The 24,568-nt window shown below is 38.6% G+C and overlaps 3 protein-coding genes across 9 annotated transcripts; all 3 read left to right on the top strand.

Moving 5' to 3' along the window:
* The first annotated feature begins 65 nt into the window (after window positions 1-65).
* Window positions 66-1,298, top strand: LOC135610463 (acyl carrier protein 4, chloroplastic-like). The gene is made up of 4 exons (XM_065104992.1): window positions 66-227; window positions 583-681; window positions 763-885; window positions 970-1,298. Exons 1-4 carry the CDS (start codon window positions 162-164, stop codon window positions 1,102-1,104), a joined length of 423 nt encoding a protein of 140 aa, XP_064961064.1. The 5' UTR covers window positions 66-161; the 3' UTR covers window positions 1,105-1,298.
* Window positions 1,299-6,950: 5,652 nt separating this feature from the next.
* On the top strand, window positions 6,951-18,318 carry LOC103976771 (protein MEI2-like 4). 7 transcript variants are annotated; one of them, XM_009392094.3, is made up of 16 exons: window positions 6,951-7,480; window positions 7,703-8,050; window positions 8,638-8,713; window positions 8,923-9,017; window positions 9,261-9,602; window positions 9,817-10,241; window positions 10,353-10,511; window positions 11,887-12,003; window positions 12,126-12,274; window positions 14,458-14,549; window positions 14,665-15,096; window positions 15,313-15,964; window positions 16,065-16,149; window positions 16,236-16,304; window positions 16,616-16,795; window positions 17,755-18,318. In XM_009392094.3, exons 5-16 carry the CDS (start codon window positions 9,275-9,277, stop codon window positions 17,908-17,910), a joined length of 2,844 nt encoding a protein of 947 aa, XP_009390369.2. In that variant the 5' UTR covers window positions 6,951-7,480; window positions 7,703-8,050; window positions 8,638-8,713; window positions 8,923-9,017; window positions 9,261-9,274; the 3' UTR covers window positions 17,911-18,318. The 7 variants fall into 7 exon arrangements, with proteins under 7 accessions (XP_009390369.2, XP_018677994.2, XP_009390371.2 ...); XM_018822449.2 differs by lacking the exons at window positions 8,638-8,713; window positions 8,923-9,017 and having other exon boundaries at window positions 7,703-7,719; window positions 7,831-8,050; XM_009392096.3 differs by lacking the exon at window positions 8,638-8,713.
* A 2,579-nt stretch (window positions 18,319-20,897) lies between these two features.
* Window positions 20,898-22,393, top strand: LOC135610442 (ethylene-responsive transcription factor ERF113-like). Its single transcript, XM_065104950.1, has 2 exons — window positions 20,898-21,647; window positions 21,733-22,393. Exons 1-2 carry the CDS (start codon window positions 21,503-21,505, stop codon window positions 22,227-22,229), a joined length of 642 nt encoding a protein of 213 aa, XP_064961022.1. The 5' UTR covers window positions 20,898-21,502; the 3' UTR covers window positions 22,230-22,393.
* Window positions 22,394-24,568: the final 2,175 nt, after the last annotated feature.

Below are 24,568 nucleotides of genomic sequence, written 5' to 3'. Positions count from 1 at the left end.
GGACCCACAATTTGGATAGAGGCCCGATGAGCGGATAGCGTTTCCGCCACCCCCTACTCTTCAAACGCCGATAAACGCAACGTTCCATCTTTTGCCTCCTCTCGAGTCTCTGCTCGCTCTCTCCCCCCTCGCAGTTCCCCTGTTCTTCTTCCGCTTCCCCCATGGCTACGGTATCTGCTGCCTCTGTCCGGTTCGCATCGTTGAAGCCAGCTAGCCGGAGTAACCAGGTCACCTCTTTTGATCCTTGGAATGGTTGTGTTCTCTTTTGTGAAGCTTATGACTTGATTGCTCGACCAGGTTAGAGCAGAATCATAGGATGAACAAACCATGCTGGTTTAATGGCATATGGAAAGAAACTTTATGTCTAGTAACCTTTTGTCATCGTTGGAGTGATAGATGTGGAAAAACAAGTAAAGGAAGTCAATAGGTGTTTGGATATAACAGAGGAGAAGGAAAGTTCCGATGGAACTAAAAGGAAATTGTAGTGATAAGTGTGCATCCTCTGTGTTCTTCCTCATCCGCATCCGTAGATCCTAAGCTTTATGAAAAATGCTGCATATGTCACTGATCTATGTAATGCAGGCAAATGGAGTTACTTCAGGTGTGATGTTTGTCACGATTGGCACATCAAAGCTCAGCTTTCACTCCTTGAGATCCTCGCGTTTTCGGGTTCATTGTGCCGTATGTTCTGTTATCTTCGTTCTTTTTCCTCCTCCTCATCTGCTAAGTAGGATTCTCGTGGCTAATAAACGTTGATTCTAGGCCAAGCCGGAGACGGTAAACAAAGTGATAGACATTGTGAAGAAGCAATTGGCACTTTCCGACGATACGAGCCTCACTCCAGAGTCCAAGTTCTCTTCCCTTGGTGCAGACTCACTGGACACGGTATTCTGTTTCACCTGAATCGGATCCACGTCTTTTAAGCAGACATCATTGTTGAATGTTGTTTCCTGCTATTTTTGGTTTCAGGTGGAGATTGTGATGTGTCTGGAGGAGGAGTTTGACATCAGTGTTGATGAAGACAACTCTCAGAACATCACCACGGTTCAAGAAGCAGCAGAACTGATAGAGAAGCTTGTTCTGCAGAAAGCTGAGGCTGCTTAGTGAATGGTATACAGCTTATTTGTGCTCATGTTGTGGTGGAAATTTTGGATTGCTTTGTGGGTGGCTCAATTCATGGAAATGGACATGATTATGTTGTTTATTTTTCGACTTGTTCTGCATTGTGCAATTCACCGGTCAAGAAATGTTGAGATAGTTTTATTTCAGACAGATTAATTAGATTGTTGATGCTGATATGTGCTATTTGTTTCTCTAACTAAGCTGAAATATTTGTCTGTTTGTAACTCTAACCCAAAGTAACATTGAACTGTTTAGAGGACCGGGAAATTGTTTGGCATATTCCTTGTCGATGCAATCCTCCTAAACAAATGGATTTATGCTGTCTCAAGTACTGATCCAGATTCTATTTTATCTCACACAAAATATGCCATTTAGACAGACCACTGAGTTCATTGTGTGCTGGAGCTCAAGGAATCTGTGTGTGTCACACAAAACATTAGTTCATTAAGTCATGACTACAATTAGGAGCTTAATAAGATTATTTTTTGATGGAACTCTTGATATTTTTCTTAAGGCCTTGCAGGTGTTCTTGTCAACTTTTTCTGGACAGTTAAGGTGATAAATAGAATTTCACAGAAGTAGAAGGAAGAGAAAAAGAGAGAGAGAGAGAGGAACTCTCTTATGCTCATTTCTTCCAAGAAAGCCTTGACCCTCATCCTAATCCTTCAAATGCTGCAGCAACTCTCTCTCTCTCTCTCTCTCTCTCTCTCTGCTTTTGCTTTAATCTGAATTATACTTTCCATGAGCTAAAGCCTAATGGAGATTCCTTCCTCTACAGAGAGCTGTTCAATTGGTCCATTTATATGCTTGATAGTACTAGTACTTGCATGCTTTAATTATGTTGGATCACCATCCTCACCAGTAAATATCTAAGCTGTGTTTGGACCAATGGTTTGCCATGAGAAGAGAGTCCACAATCCACATGGCACATTGTGGGACCCACAATTTTATTATCTTTCCAGCTCATGGGCCCCAAGTGCTACACCACAAATCTTAGAGCTGACAAACCATAGTTCATTTCAAACTCATACATGAAGCTGCAACAGTGAAACATAAAAAATGCATCATCCCACTTGAGGATTACTGCTTTGTGATTGAACATAAAACAACATCTGATACTAGATCGATCCAGTTATAAACTAACAGTCTCTGCATCTTAGTCAGAAATATCTAATCTCACACAAGTACTTTATCCTGCAAACAGTGAATAAGTCATTACATTTCTTGATACGGTGTAAAATGTGGCCTCAAGCAGAGTCCATATTTCTATGAACCTCTGATATGTAAAACCAGGGACACACTCTGTGTCAACCAGCAACAAACAAATGATAGGTGGGGACTTCAGTAATGGAGGTAGGGAGTGGGTCAGTCAGTAAAAATGAGAAAGATGGAGAAGGGAAATGATCTCATGGGAGCCCTTAGTTACCTATATGTCCTGTCTATTTGAGCTATGTTTTTTTTGGCCACATCCCTTGATTGATTGATGTGAACAAAGCAGTAGCTATCTCTGACATTCACAGAATTGCATCCTTTTCATTAATTTCCATACTGTTTTGTTCTGATTCCTCATAAGTTTCAATGGTAGCTTCAGTCTCTGAACATATGCAACTCTGTAGGACATGTAAATCTTTCATCCTTATGCTTAACAAAGAATAATAATAAGTTACTTTTCTTTAACTAAAATGATTAACAGGGACAGATACAACAAAAAAAAGTGATAGAGCAGACAAATATACTAAAATGATTCATATGCTTTTAACATTTGACATAATAATCAATCACTGACTAAGAAATAAAATGACGAACCAGCTTTATGAATTTTAGATATTCTTGGAGGGGTTAAGTTTAGTCGAAAAATGATGGTTTTGGACTGTTTGGAAACTAACAAGTGAATGCTGTTAATTCTATATATTTGGTTACCAAAAAAAAATAAAAAGATGAACTGCCTTTTCCTGGATTTTCATAAAATTTAGAATTCATTTTATGATTGATAAGATCAATATCCATAATGATTGTGGGAACTGAACATCAAGGGCGAATAAACCTTAATCAGTATTTCATTACCTTTCAGTCTTGGATAATCATATTCCTACTTTTATTTTGAGCATTTCAAGTAGTTATTTCTTCTTCTTCTTTTTATACCATAAGCACTGCTGATAACTTCATCATACATGTTCAAGTAATATTAGGATTATCAGCATTTGCATTTAGTGGTTTAAAGTATTTTTCTCAAGGCACATAAAGAGAAAATACTTTTAATTATAGATTAGATCAAGTAGACTCTATTTTTCTATTCCAAATAGATCCACTTAATCTGCTGTTTTGTTTATTTACTAGTTTAATTTCAATTAACCACTTGATGCATCTAGCTTGACAATGTATAAAAACTAGGAACTAATCTGCCTCTCTAGGTAGGTTATTTTAATGTGAATTGTATAATTTAAATTGCCTTCAGTAGGTTAATTACATACAAACTTGGTGGGTAGACCTCTTAACCTATCTCTCAACCAATACTTGCTTAAAAAACTGGCACACAGACAGATACCTACACTGTACCTACTTAATTTATGTGCAACTCCTAAAGTTAGCCACTCAACTCATTCTATTATCTTTAGATTGGAATTCTCTTGATGATATAAAACTAGAGAACAAAAGAGTGGACAATGTAGCTGCTGGTGGTGGTCTTGTGAGGGACCATCAGCATAATTTTCAGGACCTACAGGAAACTGTTCAGGTCACAGTCCACCAGTCCATCTGCACCATAGTAAAACAGTGCTGATAGTAATTGCAACACAAGGAAGTGAAATTAACCCTTGAGTGATTGAAGTTTCTGCAGGAATCATATGAGTCTCAGTATCTGACATTTACTGACAGAGTGTGTATGGACACCAGTTCAATTTTTATCTCCTCCAGCAGAATCAGGGACTCCACTGTAAGTTGTGATCAGTAAACAAACAATTAGCTTTTGTACATATATTCTATGTGAAATTTGATTCAGATATTGGTATCTACCTCATTGTCAGAACAATGGCAGTGGATTTTATTTCCTTGTGGTCTACTGAAACAGCAGTGATGGTATTGGATTGAATGATTCACTGGAAAAAGCTGAGACTGCAGAAAAAGCGAGAGTGATAGCTGATCAGAAAAGCTTTTCATGTATCTGTCAGTAATATATATATATATATCTAGATATATGCTTTTCATCTTCTTGCTTTGACAGGAAAAGAACCACTTGCACTAAGAATCTTATGGAAGATAGATGAACAAGGGATCCCTAACTTATTGGAGAATAGCTGTTAGAGAATGATCCCATAGAACAAATTTCTTCCCATAAACAAAAATAAAGGAAGATAAATACAGCCAACAACACATCTGAACAAGCCCAGTTTAAACTGTTTTCTGCAAAGAAAGAACATGTCCATGATCTTGATCATGATCTGCTCTGAATTATGATTAGTGAACAAAATTACAAACAAAAAAAAAAGATAGAAAAAAGAGACATTTTTCTACCTGAGAGTAGAGAAAGAAAATTAAGATTAAGGAGAAACTCATAACTTTAATGCTGTGACATGCAGATATTCCGAAAGCTATTGTTAAATCCATATTGACTTCTCATCAAATGCTCCCTTCACTGAGCAAACAAATCGAATGCATCTACCAAATTCAAGCACCTAATAAACAATCGGTTACCAAAAAAATAAAGTTCCTGACAACCCATCTTTTTAGGAACACAACCAAATCTTGATCTATCTTGAGCTGAGAAAAGAAGAGTCTCAAATGATTGATGTGCAATATCATGTTAGGAAACAGTCACCTTAGCAAATCTTGTGGTTGATGTATTGCTCCTCAAATAACTTTTCCTTGGTGGAAGGAGGGATGATCTTAGTTTTGTCACTCTCCACCATCTTAATTATGATAAAATTCCATGTGGAAATTGGACCCACTTGAAAGATCAAATTACAAATGGGAGGATCAGAGTGGACCCACCTACAAAATAGTTGCCCAAAACTTTTCTTGTTCCCTACATTTATCTTGTCCTCATCATGAGATAGCACTGAGTAGCTTTCAAAGCTCATCTTCTTCAGCATATCCATAAGATCAGGGACATCATCAGTGTATTTGTGACTCAGCTCAGCTTCTCCTTGGCTCCATGATCAAACAACTTTAGTATAGATCTAAAAGCTTTGTCCTCTTGAGATGTTTGGGATTTATAGCTTCACATGACAAGATTGCGCTTCAGGTTACAATGATACATTTTGAGATGATAGGAATTAGAGACTTAAGATGTTTGTAAGGTACAACTTTCCACCATTGCATTTGGAGTGCCATGAATTCCCAAACACCTCCAAATTTGTTGAAAGCTTAGTTGTGTACATGATGCACAATTGTAACTAAAAGTGTCAATCATATCTTACTCATCTGAGTTGCAAAGAAATAACCTCATTACTTATAGTTTATACATTAATTAATTCATAAAAAAATAAAATCAATTGATTTGCTTTTGGATTTATCATAGACTATCATCAAGGTCATATGATAGGTTGAGATCCCTAAATGACCTATGCTACTTGGTAACTATGATTATTAACAACATTGTGCATGTTGGAACTTAGTGAGGTGACTTAATTTTATATAACCTTGAATATGATTGATAAGAATTTCTTTTCAATCATATTCTCATTAAAATAATTCACACCCTTAACACCACATGCAATTAACTATTTGTTTTACTTTTACTCACTACATGTTCTCATTTAGAGGAAATGAATACACTTTTTTTTCCATTACCATATATATATATATATATATATATATATAAGTAAAATCATGAGGTTTTGAGTACCAAATAAAAATGAAACTTTTTTTTTTTTGTTGGAATGATGCTATTCAATTACCATTTCACTGTAACTCATTGCAATGATTACATGCAATAACTCAACCAATGCCAATTAAACTTCCAACCTAACCTATGAGAGACAAAGCATAGTGCTGCTTCTCATCAAGCAAGCAATCTAAGGCATCCCGGATCCAGTGTGCGCCGCTACACCACCGTAAGATAGGATGAAGATTGATGTGGACCCTCCGATCCCGACCCGACGGTCACGGTGAGGGCACTCGGCCCTTTTGTGATGTGCCTCATCCCTACACCATCCCATCTGCCGGCCGCAACGCACCTGTCGCCTCCGTGTGCCGCACGCACACGCTACCTTCTCGTGATCCACCGTTCCGTCTCCCACAGCCAAAAAGTTCGAACTCAACGTGACGTGTCGTGAATGGTAGCCATGTGGGACCCATTGACGTACGCTATTCGAGAACGGACGGTTTAGCTGTTGCATGTTCTAAGGCTTGCTGCATTTATTTAGTGCGTTAACCAATTAGAAGTCTGTTGGCGCATCGATACGTTTCGAGAGAGCCGATCACTAGCTGTTGCTGTGGAGACAGGATACGGTCTCTTCAAGCCCACAGAAATGTGCCACGTAGGAAGATAGTGTGGCAAGTGGGACCCGTAAAAGGCCCGTCTCTTTCACGGATTGACTTAAATACCCTTGATAATTTCTTTAAGGCTAACGTTAGAGAGCGGTGTCGATGGGGAGTAAAAGGGTAACTTCAAAGCATTAGTGGTTCGAGCTGGCGGCCTTTCCGGGCGCCGGATTTGTCGATCCGATCCGACCCGTGACCGAGTGCGACGCCGTCACGACGATAACGACGCGCCGTCGCCATCTCCGTCTCCACTGTTTCATTGCCGCCGTTTACCCCTTAATCTCCGTCTCTCTCTCTCTCTCTAAAGCCTTAAATACCGAGAATTATTCCTCTCTCTTTCTCTCTCTCTCTCTCTCAATTATCCTAACTCTTCTGCTCGCATCCCCTCGCCGGCCGGAGTGAACAGCAGATCGCCATAGATTCCGGCGTCCGACCGCCGGAATCCGCGAGAGATACCGGCGGCCGAACGCCATCCGAGGCGTACGCTTAGAATCATTCGAATTCGGGCCAAGAAAGGGAAAAGAAGCGAGAGGGAGGGTATAATATTTTATTCGGTTGCGGCGGGCAGGCGGGAGGGCGGGGCGTGGCGGTCTTGCTTGCATTGGAGGGGAAAAGGAGAGAGAGAGAGAGAGAGAGAGAGAGAGAGAGAGAGAGAGAGGCGGGGGAGAGGTAGACGCTCGCGCACGGCACGGATGCCGAGGTGATCCCTTGTGGGATTCCCCCTGGCTGCCACCTCCTTGTCTTATGGCGTAATCTATTCCCCTATCTCTCCCCTGCCCCCTGTGGATCGCTTTTATATAAATTCTTCTCCGCTCCACCACCCTTGCCCCGTGCTGTCTGCGGCGATTCTTGGTGAGCGGAGGAAGCGGGCGATCCGGTGAGAGGGACCTCCTTCTATCTTGTGCTTTCCTTTATTTTCTGGATTTCTTTGATCTGCTTCGAATTGGTGTCGAGAGCTCAAATCTTGAGGCCGGAAATGCAATTGCTAGAATACTTTAGTTGTTGGATTTAGCTGTTTCCCTAGTTTCTCTTCGCCCCATTAGTTGTTGGCATTCGGTTGCTGCGACGATTTAACTCGACCTTTTTTGTGGAACTTTAGGTTTCAGCGCCAAAAGGGTTTTCCCTTTAATTTAAATATTGAGCACGTCGACAATTGCTTGAAGCGAAGAAAGGAGCAATTTGAGCTGCAACCTAATTTCTTTATTTGTTTCCTTTTTGTATCATTAGAGATCAACCATTTCTCCGGGGAATTCAAGCAGACCATGGGGGAAGAAGGAATGGCCATGTGAGGAAAGTCTGGGGTTCTAAATATGAATTTTGGTCGTGTCTTTGATTTTGGAGCTGCAGATATCCTACTAAAATGATGAAACAAGGGCTGCAAGCTCCATTCAATCTGCACTCCGAGGCATCTCCATTTTTATCCGAGGAGCTGCACTTTGTTACTGAGGTAACAGTTGCCTTTAATATTTCTTCTTTTCCTGAGAATTACAGAGAATGATGAGCCCCTCCTAATAACTACCCTGGTCATGTAATTGGGTACCACCTCCACAACTAATCAAATCTAGAACGTCTCAAAAATGAAAAGGATATCCAACCACTAGGTCGAGGCCTCCTTGGTAATAATTGCCTAACTACAGGCTTTAATTGATTCTCTTGCGCAGATTAAGAAATTCACCTAGATCCAAGAGCACTAACACGCCTGAATATATTATGAAATAATTTTTATGCTGTTTATATTTTCTCTTTTGTTGTTTAATTCATGGAATCATTTCTATTGGTGAATTTTCTGAAAAGCAATGTTTGTGGGGCACCACGACTTCACATCAAAAACTTTTTCTGTTTTTTTCTTTTTACTCCTTTCTGTTATCTAGTTTGCAAGAACTTCCTCAGTGAAATGCATTAGATGTTTGCAGAGACAAGTTGGATTTCAGAAGCCTTACTTTGTTTATGATCATAGTGGTGAACAGTATCACATTACTGAGAGTTGGGTCTCTTTTTTAATGTGAACTGCATGTTTTCCCTTTTTTTTTTCAGATTGGAGAAACTTTGGTTTTCATCTGATAGTCATCTAGGGAGCTCCAAATATTGCTTGTATCTTCTTAATTATCAGGTGAAATGGGGCTGGAGCATTTAGTCTGTCATGTTAGTTTATTTTGTGCTTTACCAACTTACAGTTTTTTGAAACTTTTTCCACTCATACTTAACTTTTAAGATATTTTTTTCTAAAAGAAAAGTTTTTAGAGTTCATTCTGCCTATCTATGTTCATTTTAGGATGCTTCTGTTTTTTTTTATTGTTTTTCTTTTCTTGGCACTTCCAGTATTTCCTGGGAGCAATCCATTTCCAACATTTAGCATGGACATTTGGGGGATCTCCATTTATCTGAGCTTTTAGAGGGTCCAAGTTGATTATACTGTAAGCCAAGCCATCACTCTTAGTGTATTTGCTATATCATTCAGATTGGATAAAGAGCATTTTATCATGGGTGTGTGCATATAATTTCTCAACTTTGAGTCGCAATCTAATTAATCCTGGGTGTATTGTCTGTATCTTAATAATTTTTTTAAAAATGTTATTTCTCTTAATCTGGCAATTTATTTGTTTCCGCTTTTGATCTAGAGCACAACTGTATTATGTATTCCAATTCATGATCTGCAGAGGGAAGGCAAATAATGGCAGGGAGCAAGTCTGTCTCATCTATACTTGATGAGCTTCATAAGATTGGATTAAGCCCTGTGGAAAGCTTAGAGTTTTCGGAGTCTTATGTTCTTAAGGACAAGAAGACTAAATCAAGTTTTGACCATCATATACTGGAGCCACAGAGGATGACCAGCATATCTACTATTTCAAGAGTTGCTGATCATGTTTCTGAATCCCGATCTGATCCATTGGCTCTACAATCTTCTTTGTTCAGTGAAGGGAACATAATGGATCTTAGTGGGTCACATTTCGAGAATGGACTTTTCTCTAGTTCTTTATCAGATATATTCAACAATAAATGTGTGTTTTCCTCCTTCCCTTTTTTATACTTTGGTACTATTTTAAATAATGCTGCTATGAGATGCCTAAGTTCTTCTGAGGCAATTGTTGTTTTCTGTTTAATATATGTTTTTGGAGTGAAGTTTTAGGCATTACTTGTTGAATATAGCTTTGTCACAGGTTATATTAATGTTTTTGGATTGATTATGTTTAATTTCATTAACTTTCGTGGCAGTGAAATTGTCATCAAATGTTGTTCAGTCTGTTCATTCAGTTAACTCGAACTTTGGTGAAGAAGTGTTCTTTGAATCAATGGAGGACATCGAAGCTCAAACTATTGGGAACCTCCTTCCTGATGATGACGAATTGCTATCTGGTGTTACTTACGATAAGGGATATACTGGTAAACCCAATGATGAGACTGATGTTGATGATGACATATTTTACAGTGGTGGTGGTATGGAACTAGAAACTGATGATAAAATAAATGAGAATAAAACATATGAATTTGCTGGTGGAGGAGCTTCTAATTATCAACAAGGCAAACTAAATGGCCCATTTGCCAGTGAACACCCATATGGTGAACATCCCTCTAGAACTCTTTTTGTTAGAAATATCAATAGCAATGTCGAGGATGGTGAACTAAGAGCTCTTTTTGAGGTGCTATTTTTGTTCCACTTGATCTTCTTACTTGGTCATTCTTAGAGTGAATGGTTTCAGTAATGTCCATAGATTTCTTAATTTCTGATTTCTTTCTCCTGCTTTCTTCAGCAATATGGGGACATACGGACACTCTATACCGCTTGCAAGCATCGTGGTTTTGTTATGATATCCTACTATGATATAAGGGCAGCACTAAATGCAATCCAAGCACTCCAAAACAAGCCGTTGAGGTGTTGGAAATTGGATATCCACTTCTCTATTCCAAAGGTAGCAACTTCTTTCCTTGTTTTTTGACTGGTGTAATGCCATTGCAGTTCAATAAAAGGTTCTAGAAGTAATCTTCTCCTTTGTTCCAGCCATTTTAGAAATTTTTATTTCTTCTCCTGATTTTTTTAAAAATAAGTTCTCTTGAAATTTAATTTAAAGTGGTTAACACAGATATATTGAGAACCTTAATTTTTTTAATGGCATTAGTACCACAAAGGAGATGTAACATGATTTGCATAATTGTCCAACAGGGTTTGTATAACGTGTCACCTCTTCTACAAAAGAATTCTCCAATAAATCGTGGAAAATAGAAATGGGTCTTTACAATTGTCTTTGATACCTCTATTGTGAAAGATTGGTGTATGCTGCAAAATGAGCCTTTGAACTGAGATTTGAACCGGTATAGACGTAGTGCCAATGAATTCTTTGCATCATACAAGGATACAATGCCATGGATATAAATTGAAAGTTTAGCTTAAGAGTATTCTTCCTGCTTACAGACATCAGTTGAATTGACATTTTTTTGGCCAAGTTTTTGTATTCTTGCATATGATTTTCAAAGTAGCTAAAAGCATAGTGTTAAGTTGTTGAGAATGACCAGCTATTGTCTACTTCGTGAAATTTCGTAGTATCTTTTTTTCAAGGAACTTGGTGGGTTTCATGAAGTAATGTCTATTTCATGAAATTTCGTATCTTGCTTGTCCATGCCATCTCTTTTATAATGATCATCTGGGTCTCCCACCAATGTCATATTATTGGCTTGACCTATAAATTACTTGAATCTTTTGAAGGAAGGGTAGGTTGCTTTGGAGTTCTAGGGGACATTGACTTATCTGCAACAAGGAACTTTTCAATCATTTGGTTGTGAATTCTGGTGGTTATCCAACTTTCTTTCTAATGCTAGGAGTCTCATACTTTGATGTCTACATTGTTTTCTTTAAAACATTTTATTCTGTGTAACCATTAACCTGCAACCAGTGACCTAGCTGATAAGATAACCCATAGGACAACTAGACTGATAAATGGTGCCATGTGGAAGCAATATTGTTCCTAACAGATTCTTCTTTGGGGGTGAAGAAGAGACTTATTGTTGTAAATGATACTGACTTCTTCACCTTCATCCTGGAAAAATGGAGATAAGCCTAATCTTATCATGATGGTCTCTTTCACCCTGGCATCATCTCATTGTCAATCCACTTGCTAAGAATGTTAGTATATTTACTTACTCATTTACACTGATTATATATTCTTGTCATGCATGTAAATTCTTCTACTGTACCATCTTTGTGTATTGAACATGTCTTTTCCTGTGATGTATGTGTCGATGCCTCCAGATTACAAATATTTTGTAATGACATGCACTTGAAATTATTAGGACAACCCTTCTGAGAAGGATGTAAATCAGGGTATGCTTTTGGTATTCAACCTGGATTCCTCTGTTACAAATGATGATCTCCATCAGATATTTGGAATTTATGGTGAAATCAAAGAGGTAATGTACTTTTTCTGCTTCAATATTGTATAGCTTGTTATACTAAAACTTGAGTTTAAGTTTTTTTATATTATGATAATAAAGTCAATATTGTCTTTAATTCCCAAATTTGACCTTGATAGATATGCAGCACTCAACATAAGTGTCATCACAAATCCATAGAATTTTATGATGTTAGAGCTGCTGAAGCTGCTCTTCATGCCTTAAACGGGAGTGATATTGCTGGCAAGAAAATTAGGCTTGAGCTTAGCCACCTTGGAGGTGCAAGATGGTGGGTATTATCTAAGCAAACTCAGTTTTGTTCCCATATTCATAATGTCCTGTAGCAGCTTTGTCTCTGTATATATCTATTTAGTTGGTGATTTTTTGGGAAATGATATGGAAAGTTAAGTGGATTTTTGGTTGTTCATTATTCTTTATTTAATTTAATGCTATCTTTTAATCTGTCTTGTGGTGTTCTATCATTCTTATTTATGTTACAAAAATAGCTGGTCAAATTGATTATTTAGCTATATTCTTATCTTGTGAGTTTTGAAGTAGTCACTGTTCTGGATTTCATTTACAATTTTGTGTCAGCTACTCAGCTTTAATTTTTTAGTTCCAACTCCAAGTATGATAAATCAATTTGAAGTGTTGGAAGCTTGGTACATAGTATTGTTATTTCATTTTCATGTCTTAGTATGTATAATTGTACACATTTAAAATGCATCAAAATTTTGAACAGGCACTCCATTTCTTCATTCTTTTATTTTCCCGTTAACTAATTTCTAGGATTCAGCTGAGCTTTCATAATGGAGGGTCGTTCACAAACTAATTTAATGAATAATAATCTTGTTGGCTCTTTTGAATTTTGTTTTTTATTACAACCACCCTTAATATTTATAGAGCTCCTGCCATACCTATTCATATTAATATAGCCTCTCTCAGTACTCAGTTGCGTGAGTTTTTGTTGAACAGAAAGTTTTCTCACGATAATGGATGGTTCAATAGTCATGATGGATCTATGTTCAAAAATTGTACTGTAGTGAACCTGAAATTCAACAACTGGCATGTTCAGTTTTGGGCCATGCTTGTCTTTTGTGTTAATAATACAATTGGATAGACAATAACCACAAAGACTGAAAAACTCATCATATGGGATCGTTTTTCAGCATTAACTTTCTTATCTAGGATCTTGTGCTCTGTTATCTGAGTAATAGAACTTATAGAAGTTGATATAGTCAGGTATACTGTGCATTTCTACTATCAATGGGTCATCTATATTCTTATTTACTATTGGCAGATATGAAAATGAGATCTTGTATGGTTGCACTGCATCTCAGATGCAAGTGTTTGTCTATTGGTGATGGTTGAAAAATATTTTTGACAACAGAGTGAACTAGGAACTGAGATTGAAATGGCATGGTAGTATTTTAGAACATGTCTTGATGCTTCATGTATCATATTGTTTGGTAGAAAAAAAATAAAACTAAATCAAATAAATGGAACTCTCTCTGTTGGTTATCTCGGGTTCTTAATTTTTTTTATGAATACTTCAACTAAAATTGTTATAAATTCCATATGGCCCCCTTAGATTGACTATTTTGACATTAAAACCTCACCCTAGATTAACTTTTTGGACATTCTTAATGTTATGTCCAATTGTCTGTAGTTAATTTACAATTTATCTTTCTTTTCGAATAGATAGGTGCATGAACTTATATGCATTACTTGGCTTGTGACCCATATAGTGAACTAATCTTCCTTTGTGTATGGGGTCAATGCTAGTACCCATGGCTACTAATATGTAGCCAGCTACACGGGAAGAGAATATAGTTTAACGTGCAATTTTTTTGGGTGTACTATTGTATTTTGGAATGAAAATTTTAAGTTCAAGTTTAAGCCAGATAGTTTATCTTTAGTACAACATATTTCATTAGCAAAATATTATGGTTTTGTTTTGCATAACAATAGAATCTAGTTCACTTTTCTTATCATTTTTATTCAGTATTAAGCAGATTATATTTTCTTTCTAGACAAAGCTTCTGTTGGTTCTTCTTTTGAGCAGACAGTCTTTAGATCAATATCTTCATATGGTATTTTACTAATTTGTATACAACATTTAGCCTATCCAACCGTAGGCTGGTAACTGAAAATTTGGTCCTATTGGTTCGGATTGGAAGTAGTGTTGTGGTGTTTGAGAAAAGCCCCTTGCTTACTGCTTCCTTTTTTTATTTACACGAAAATAAGTTCAATAATTGAGGAAAGGATATTTTCTGGTACTATGATATCGAAATGTCACTAGCAGTCTACATTGCATGCCATGCAGGCATGCACAGTACTATTATATTATCAGTTATAGGTGTTTCATCTGGAATTACACTTACTCTCATAACTATTAACTTTTAAATACCACCGTTGTTTAATTTTGCATTTTGACTATCATATATAGTGACGCAATTCCTTTGCCAACAGCTTCACGCAACAGTTATCTCCAGAGCTGAAGCAGGAAGAATTACATGGATGCTGGCAGGAAAGTCCAAATAACTATCTCCCTGGGTGCTTTGGTATGATTATTTGGGCTTTGATTTTCAAATGATACGTGACTAAATGTGTTATGTCGCTTCTCATGTCAGGTTATGTTTCTGGCCTACATAATTTACCTAAATGTCAAATTTTCAGGACCGTCCTCGCTTGGAGTAAACACATCCAAAGGTCTTGAAAATGGAGCTATCCAAGGTCTAAAATCTGCGGTTCAAGCACCATTCAACCCAATTATAGAGGCCACATTCCATGGAATCTCATCTAGCATGTCTCAGAATTTACCTTCCCCTATAAGAGTTGCATCAGTTGGTAACAGTCAAGCTGCCCATTCTGACATCACGCATTCACTGGGCCAGATGAATTTTGAATTTCAAGATATGCCTGGTTTTCATCCTCGCTCCCTTCCAGATTATCACGATGAAGTAAATAATGACATTCCTTACCACTCAAGTACTATGTCAGCTGTGGGTACGGGTGTCATATCCAGACCTGTTGAAGGAATTGATAAGAGGCATCTACAAAAAGTAGGATCTGCTAGCTTCAATGGGCATGCTACTGATCACAATGAAGGTATGGACAATGAACCATTATTTTCATTTTCTGCACTTTTTATTTGGTTAGAATAACTTCTCGTTACCAATGTTGCATCTGTTTCTGATCAATTTTGAGTGCTAATTTTGTTGGCTTTTGGTGAGTCATTTATCATTATAAAAAAGATAGGTTTTCAAGATCTGTTTCCCTTTATTGCTTTCTTGATTATTGCCTAATGTATATTATTACTTGCAGCATTTTGTTCTGCAAATAGAATCTGCTCTCTTCAGGGACATCAATATGTATGGAATAATACAAATGTGTTCCACCATAAAACCCCTAACCCCATGTCATGGTCAAATCCACCATCATTTATAAACAACATTCCTACTAATCCATCTCAGATCCATGGAATTCCTAGAGGACAATCTCATATGGTAAACACGGTTGTTCCTTTACACCATCATGTTGGTTCGGCACCTGCTGTCAATCCATCACTTTGGGGCAGGAGACATACCTATGGTGGGGATTCCATTGAACGGCCTGCTTTTCATCCTGGATCTCACGGAAGCATGGGGCTTTCTGCAGCTTCTCAGTTGCATTGGCTAGAACTTACTTCTCATAACATATTTTCTCGTGTTGGTGGAAACTGTATGGACCCTTCTGTTTCTCTTGCACATGTCGGTATTCTTTCACCTCAACAAAGGGGTCAGATTTACCATGGAAGGAATCCAATCTTCCCCATGCCTGGTTCATTTGATGGTCCTACTGAGCGGATCAGGAGCCGAAGAAATGACACAAATGCTACTCAGAGTGATAACAAGAAGCAGTATGAACTTGATATTGAACGTATTATACGTGGTGAAGACTCTCGAACGACACTTATGATAAAGAACATTCCCAATAAGTATGCTGAATTCTTATTTTCACTCCTTTTTGGCTATATGGATGTAAGTTATCTGCTTGTTATTCATTCCCATTAAACTGTTTTATCCTGGTCTATATAGATACACCTCTAAGATGCTGTTGGCTGCTATTGATGAAAATCATCGAGGAACTTATGACTTCATCTATTTGCCAATTGATTTTAAGGTAACTGCAGTAACTTGCTATTGATGGGCATACCTGCATCCATTATTGATTTACTCATTGGGTATGTGTGGTTCTCTACTTTCCAGAACAAATGCAACGTTGGCTATGCGTTTATAAACATGGTCAATACTCAGCATATCATTCCATTTTACCAGGTTTGGTACTTTATGAATCTTAAGCCTTTGAATAGTTAGGTTGAATGCTTTGTCTCTGGTGCTATCCACCAAATAGTAGTATCCTTTGTTGATCTTGACATCTTTAACATTATGTTTTACTTTCATATTAATAGTGTTCTTTCTTTCTTCAGTTTTTAGCATGTTGTGACTATTACTGCTATTTAGATTGTAAACTGAAAAAAAGCATTTAGATGATTATGTGATGTCTCTTGCTTCCTTGTATCAGCATTGTGTTTGGTTATGTTGCACAATTGAAGGTATGAAATGCTAAAACATTGTATCCTATGCAGTCATTTAATGGTAAGAAATGGGAGAAGTTTAACAGTGAAAAAGTAGCATCACTTGCATATGCCAGAATCCAAGGGAAAGCAGCTCTGATTGCTCATTTCCAGAACTCAAGTCTGATGAATGAAGATAAACGCTGTCGTCCTATCCTCTTCCATACAGATGGTCCTAATGCCGGGGATCAGGTATGAGGCATCATTTTTTCATTTTTCATGGTTCGGATTTCTTTCTCACGCTATGCTCTTGGTTGTTAGTGGTTTATCCTGCAATGTACATTATTGTGTTCTGTCGAAAAAATTTAGCATCATTAACGGAATCTGGTCGATAATAGTCTCCTCTATTGCTGTGTTTGTCTGTATCAGAATTGACATACTTTATCTTTCATACTACTTATTGGTTTTTGAGTAGTGGCGGATCCAAGATTTTGCTTTTTTTTTTTGGAAATTTTGGGGGGAGTGGACAATAACATTTATATGAACACTGTAAGTTTATGTCTCTATAATTGTCTGAAACCTTCTTGCTTGTTGGTATTTGCATAAATAATTTTGGTAAATGAAATTTCTGAAAATATAAAAGACTATGTTAATAATTATTCATAAAGGGAGAAGTTTTCAACAAGAAACGATGAGAAACAATTAAAATTTCCAGAAAACACAAGAAAAACATATGCCATGATGTTATATGATATTACTCATCTTTAATCGTGAGAACTTATTATGGTATTTATTTAAGTTTTATTTTGAAGTTTAAGCATGACATACCTAATACAGCTACCTACTCTGAAATTAGAGTTGTTGGACTATTAGATACATCCTAATAATGTTGTAACCTTCTAATTTGTTAAGAAGGTACGTTTCTTCCTACCCAATCTAATTTAGCAAGTGCCAAAAACGCATGAACTTGTATGAGAAATTTTCTTAATAATTTGATAAAGCCTCTGTTGAGTTATTTGCAAAAATTTTGATGCCTTTATATTGTAATGGTCTTATATGCTGGCAAGCGGCAACATTTTCAAATAAACTCAGGCAGCAAACATTCTAACAAATCAATTTGTTTACCAGCACAAAAAAGAAATATGAACAGATATTTAATAATGGCAGTTCCTTGGAATTCTCATTATCATTATTTTTTTTGGCTTGTACAGGAACCCTTTCCTGTGGGCACTAATATCAAGTCAAGGTCAGGCAGATGGAGGACGGACAGTAGTGAAGAGAACCATCAGGGAGATAAGTCCACCTCTGCAAATGGAGAAGCCTCTTGTGATGCAGCGGTTTCCCCTTCAGGTCCACAAAAGATTTGAGTGAGAACAATGCCACCTATTGGAGGGGCATTGACTTTGAGGCCATATCCATAGTCTGGTGATCACATATGCAATATGCTGTGTTATGGTTGCACTTGGATGCTATTTGAAGTGCATTACCGAAGTTCTTGGACTATTTCATCAGGATTTCATCAAAATTACCGAGTCAAAATGGGAAAGGTGCTGGGAGAACCCCAAGATTTTGGATATACACAAAGAGTAAAAAGAACAATGTACAGATATTTCGGTAGAGGAAAATAGGTTTTTTCTCGCGGTTTTGACATATCCTCTCCGTATTCTTTCTCCTTTTCTAAGCCACCCATTGGTATATTTGTTTCTTCGAGTTCTTCGAATTTGTTACATCGTCACACATATTTATATCAATACTTATCGTGCTCTTTCTTTTCATCTCTTTGCGGATATATTTATATCTTTGGCATGGTTGGTTTTTGTGAATATATAAAAATCCGATCATGATTTTTGAATAAGACATCTTAATTTTTTTAATCCTTTATTTTTTGTTCAAGTGGTCAGAATCAGACAATATTAGCAAAGTTGATACCTCGTGAAGATTCAAAGGATGCTGTCGGGACACATCAGTTATCCCTTTCTTGATTCTCGAGTGTCAAGAAGTCATCTTCTCGGGTTGACAATAGGAGGCCTATAAATATTATATTATATGGGAAATGATTGTCGCATGCTAACTTTGCATGCGGGGCAAGTCACAATGGACCAAATCAATAAGCTTACTTCAAACAACTTTTGGAAGGTCTGAAGTCTCAATCATTTTGAACCTCCCTCATTGAAATGTTGACTGTTAACTTGGAAATGGTCGGTCGGTGGTGGATTCTGATTCTTTTGTTTCTTTTCTTCTGCTCTTCATCCATACTCTCTCTCTCTCTCTCTCTCTCTCTCTCAAAGGAAAAGTCAAAAATCTAATATCATTGGTGTAGTTTGACATGTACTAGTCAAAAATATCCCATAGGTTGCGTCCGAGATGGATTACTAAATGATAGTAGTACAATGTCAACCAAGCAATCCCTGATTCATTTATTCATACAAATTTTCCCAAGACTTTATTAATGAATCCAACATATAGTCATATTATATATTTATATATATATATAGTTATTTTTTATTATATCTTAGCTTATATATGGTAAAACATAGCAAATGGGTTGCTCATCTGAGAGACAAATCAAGATAAAAATTGGCTCACCTGACTCATTCATGTTTTCAGATGATTGATTATATGGTAATTAATTTATTTTGTGATTTAAATTATGATAAGATAGGTTGCAAATGGACAATCTTATCCTTACGTTAAAACTCATCTTTATATTCTATCTACCGTTAACAATCATACAATTCATGAGATCAGCATTCTATAAGCTTGACACCTGCAACCTCAAACCCTTGGCCACTATTACGTGCATGGAGTCGACGCTTGCATGCAACGGACCGATAAGGTTTGACTCGCATTACTTCTTCTCTCCAAAGATATATTTAGCTTGCATAGCTCTTCGTCGTCCTTCGACAACTGTGGTGGGAGTGACACAAGCCACCTGCCATGGCTACCGCAAGGTGGGAGTAGGAATGTCAGAATTCAATGGATGGTGGCCTACCAGTTAGGAAGACGGTGCCAATCCATTGAAGCGGGGTCAGAAGTCAAGGGCACCACAGTGGCTGCAGTCTTGAACCACAGAGACGCGTTTGACGAAGAACAACGCAGCATGAGGTGGATATACTACGATGCAGGAGGCAAGCTCGTCTTCCACCTACTTGGACTCACGATAGATCGTTGCACAACACATCCTGGAATATGGCAGAGATCAAGAAAACGCTGATTTCAAGAGGTCATCTGAACAAAATGTTGCCTTCAACTTTAAGCATGTATTTGAGAGAGAGAGAGAGAGAGAGAGAGAGAGAGAGAGAGAGAGAGTCCAATGAAACCTAACAATGATTAAGATGCTGAAACATACATGATGAAGACAGAGATGGGCTAGCGTGTTGCATGTGGTTTGATGCCAAAAATTTCTCACATCGTGCATAATGAATGTTGTTTGATGCCATAATTTTGGAGGACCATTGAGACATTCAAGTCATTAAATGAAGCTTGACAACTTGGTCGACCATGGCGATGGTAGGTGTTGTGTTGCTTTTAGGTATCATATTAGCAATAGTATTACGCTTCTTTACTGACCACGAAATAAAAGACTAATTCCTGTTATCAACAATCATACTCTTGTTGACGATTGTGTTCCAAACAACTCATAATTGGCCAAAGATTCAAGATATGAAGCTAAAGAGATGGATCAATGGTCAAGTCTTACCATATCAAAAGCCAACTAGTTTGGCACACAAAGGCATAATAAGCACGTCACCCATGGGCTATATACTCTCTTTCTGGTTCCAATGGGTTACTCCAAAACTACCCTAGTGTTTGGCCATACATCATAGTTAAAGATCAAGGAAGATAAAAGGTTTTCATACAGTCATTATAGCTTGGAGAAATATGTGTGGGGAGCAGAATGGAGAAGGCAAAGGAAGACATATGAAAGCCAAAGACTCCAGAAGAACAAACCCAAATCAATCTAGAGTTTCCTGATACAATTAATTAGGTACGGTAAGAGAGGCCAATCTAACTGTGGTTAGAAACAAGGTTTAAGTATATAAATATATCATCTATGCATGTTTTTGTCATTTGGTAAAAGCACAAAGCAAATGATGATAAAATATGTTTGATTCATCCCAAAAGGACAGATATCTGTGTCATGTTATTATTGATTTCATTACTTGCATGTACAAACCAAACCAAACAATTCCACACCTTCTGATTCAAGCATTGTTATCTCTAGAATCCCTATGATCAAATTCTTTACTTGTCAATGATTACAGCTTATCAAGAAATTCAATTTTGATTAGGAATCCTTATGGCTATATTATATGATTTATGACTTCTTGAACATATGGGAGAAGGTGATGATGAATAAAAGTTCTTACTGGAGTGTGTCTCTTATGTTATTGTCAGCCTTCATATTGCTTGTAGTTACTACAATGAAGCATGTGTCACATTTTTGGCTTCCCTCCGAGTGTGTGTGTGTGTGGGAGAGTTGATTGACATCAATCAAACACACGCATTCCACATACAAAATTTGGTTGGTCTAATGGTCTAAAAGGGGAGGAGGCATCAAATATGAGTAGGACTTAATGCCGTCACAGCCAATAAAAGCAACCCACCCAACACTCCTAACATTGCCTCCTCTCATCACAATCTCTCTCACTCCTTCCACTCTCTTCTGTCCTCCTTTTCCTTCCTTCTTCTATCTGTTATCTTCTCCTTCAAGCATATATATACATATATATATCTTCTTCTACTCATCTATTTCCTTTTCTTGTTCTTCTTCCTCATCTTGTCATCTACCAGCAGGAGAGAGAGAGAGAGAGAGAGAGGATAATAGACTATTAGAAGGTGGATCGAAGGCATGGGAAGCGGCCTCTTCGTTCTGATGAGGCACCAGAGGAGAAGGAAGAAGAGGGCGGCTTGTCATCCCACTGTATCCCGGCTCGCGTAGACCAAGAAGCGTCAGCCATGGTGTCTGCCCTCACCCACGTGATCAGCTCTGTCTCCCCGGTCGTCGGTGCCGGAGGAGATGAGCTGGTGGCGGAACCGGATGCTAGTTGTGGATCAGGGCCAGGTTCCATGGAGATCGGAACACAGGCTTCCGAAGAGCAAGGTACATGTAGCTTCTGTCTGCGGTCTCCTGTGGTAGCAAGTAATGTGCTCTCTCTCTCACACACACACGCATGCAAGATATGTAGGTAGAAGGCACTACAGGGGAGTGAGGCAAAGGCCGTGGGGGAAATGGGCAGCAGAGATCAGAGACCCGAAGAAGGCCGCTCGTGTATGGCTGGGGACCTTCGACAGGGCCGAGGACGCCGCCATGGCCTACGACGAGGCCGCCCTAAGGTTCAAGGGCACTAAAGCCAAGCTCAACTTCCCCGAGAGAGTCCAAGGCCGCACCGACCTCGGCTTCCTGGTGACTCGAGCAGCACCCGAACGGCAACCCCAACCGCCGGCGACTTCATATCCGGACCTGCGTCAGTACGCTCAGCTCCTCCAGAGCGGGGACGCAGACCTGCACAACGCGGCCCTCGGCCTCTACGCCGGAAGCACCATCACGTCGACGTCCTTGTCTGGCTCTTCGCAAGAGACGCAGGATTTATCTTCTCGATCGCAGTTCACGAGCTCTTCCGCTTCCAGCTCGTGGCCTCAGAGTGGCCAGAAGGAGAAAGATCAGCGGCCACCAGCCATGTAAATGACGGCTTTGAGACGGTGATAAAGAGAGAGAGAGAGAGAGAGAGAGAGAGAGAGAGAGAGGCAAGTGTGCCGCGTCAAAGATACAAAAGATTGCGATGACTCCTTGTGCTTATCCCGGAAGAGTTCAATTAGAATCATGCATTGTCATGAGCCTTATCCTAAGCCTCTTGTGTTTGCTGTGTCATCCATCCCAAGTGCGCAGCAGCAACATCAATAGGAGGGGAAGCTTCACCTCAAGATTGACTCTCCAGGCTGCCATTGATTCTGAGTCTACACTATGTTTCAGCATAAATGACAACTTATCCATTTGTATTCCGCATTCGTATGGGGTTACGAAAAGTTTTGCTTGCGGCAGAAGTTTACATCTTTTCTATAATAAACATAATTTAGAAAAGCAAAATTTATTCTACTTTTATTGTGAATTTAGCATATTTAAAATAAGAAATTAAATCGAAAGAGTCATGCAGCCACATTTGCTTGCAAGTTCTAAGCATGGACGGACGGATCACAACAGAATGCTTATTGCTGGTTCTTTTCTGCTTCATCTCTCGACCGATAGATAGATAGATAGCACTCTTGTTAGATAGTACAGAAGAGATTGATCGCTTCCTCTCTCTTTGTTCTCTCCTCTTGCTCTTCGTAGAGGAGGAGTAGAGCTACCACGATGGATAGAAGGTGAGAAGAGGGAGTCGTGGTTGGAACTTACGACTTGAGCAAGGTTGGCTTCTTGAGGAGGTAATGATCTTCTTCTCACTTAGGCTGCGATTGAAGGAGTCCTCATGTGATCGATCAGCACTCATTATTGGAGATCCGTTGACGAGTTAACTCCTAAGCATGCAAGGAGTTGCGCGTGTCTCCTACCCATGCACCTTTTGTTCTTGGTCGTCCATCTTTGCTAGGCTCGACACCTACACGGACTAAGACTCGACCAAGTGGTGTGCTGATATTGATCAGTCACCCATTGCTTCGATTTAATGTGATTTGTATGAGCCGGATCTCACTTCAAAAGTTGAGATTGGTGTTCCTTGCTTTGAGATTTCTTTTGTTTTGATTTGTCATTGTGGTGGGTATCATTGCGTCTCATCATGTTCTCTATACGGGTCATTCTAATGAGGTTCTCCTCGAGGGTTTCTTTTCTCTTATTGGGGCTTCAAGTTTACTGTTCTCTTTTGATTTCTTCTCCTCTTTTCTCATGTTGGAGATAGATTTTAGTTCCTTGTATGCTAAAGTAAAAGCCACGACATATGTTAAGTCTTTCGTCAAACCAATCAAAGCTGTGAGAAACTTTCTTTCATTCTTTTAGAATTGATGCTTTTGGGCTTCACAAAAGTAAACAACATCTCGATCCTAAGTATGGAATCCCAACGATGACTCGATGTATGTTAAGCAGAATCACCTCGCATGTTACATCATCGATGAATTCCTTTATGATGATTGTGTATCTTGTATTGTTGATTGATCTTCATCTTCACATCATCATGAAGTCGTCCAAGAGGACATGAGCATAGGTGCGATGTCAAAAATCACGCGAACAACTTCTTGCTGCACTTAAATCTTTATGATAAAGAGCTCTTATCGAACCTTTGAACCGGAGGTCGAACTCGAGTCTATAACCTTTGGTCTAACCATCAGCAATAGATCGTCGTGGTCCGCTAACTTTGATCGTCCATCTTTGTTGGGGCTCGAGTCCAACGTGAACTATGACTCAACCTAAGTGATGTGCTAATGTGGGGTTAATATGGATAAATCCCCCAAGAGGTGTGCTAATGTGCAAACGTCTGACATTGAATATGATTGAAATGGTTAAGATTGGCAATGATCTTGACTCAGTAAGATCCTGATCACCAAGAGACTAAATGCAGCCAACGATCAATACATCTCAGAACAGTAATGCAAGCATGCATGCATGCAATCTCGTCGGAAGACAAGTTAGATCGAGAATAGTGCAAGAAAGAGTTTGGTCGACCATTAAATGTAACTCTCACTTTTAACGTGGGGGAAAGAAGAACACACCCACCGTCTGCAGTCTTCTAATGTGATCAGAAAGCCACGGCTTTCTGGTTGCAGCAATCCAAAAGCGTTTATGAGGAAAGATTCCACGATGTCAGTCAAACAGAAGAAGAGCAGAGAAGAGGAGGGTATCGGAACTGTTTTGAGTTACGATCGAGAGTGCGTGTTGGGATTTTGTTTTCGTTTTCATGTTTATGCTTTTTGTCGTGGTGTTTTCGTCGACGTGAATCAAAGGGACGGTGTGGCGTGCGGTGCTTTCGGCTCTCACGTCAATCTTTGCGGCTTAAGACTTTTGACTCTCCCAAAGCTTTTGGAGTCTTTCGCGTT

This window comes from Musa acuminata, chromosome BXJ1-2 (assembly GCF_036884655.1).
Source record: "Musa acuminata AAA Group cultivar baxijiao chromosome BXJ1-2, Cavendish_Baxijiao_AAA, whole genome shotgun sequence".
Classification (NCBI taxonomy): Eukaryota; Viridiplantae; Streptophyta; class Magnoliopsida; order Zingiberales; family Musaceae; genus Musa; species Musa acuminata.
Note: the sequence above shows the minus strand (reverse complement) of the source record. Positions and strands in the feature narration are given on the sequence as shown.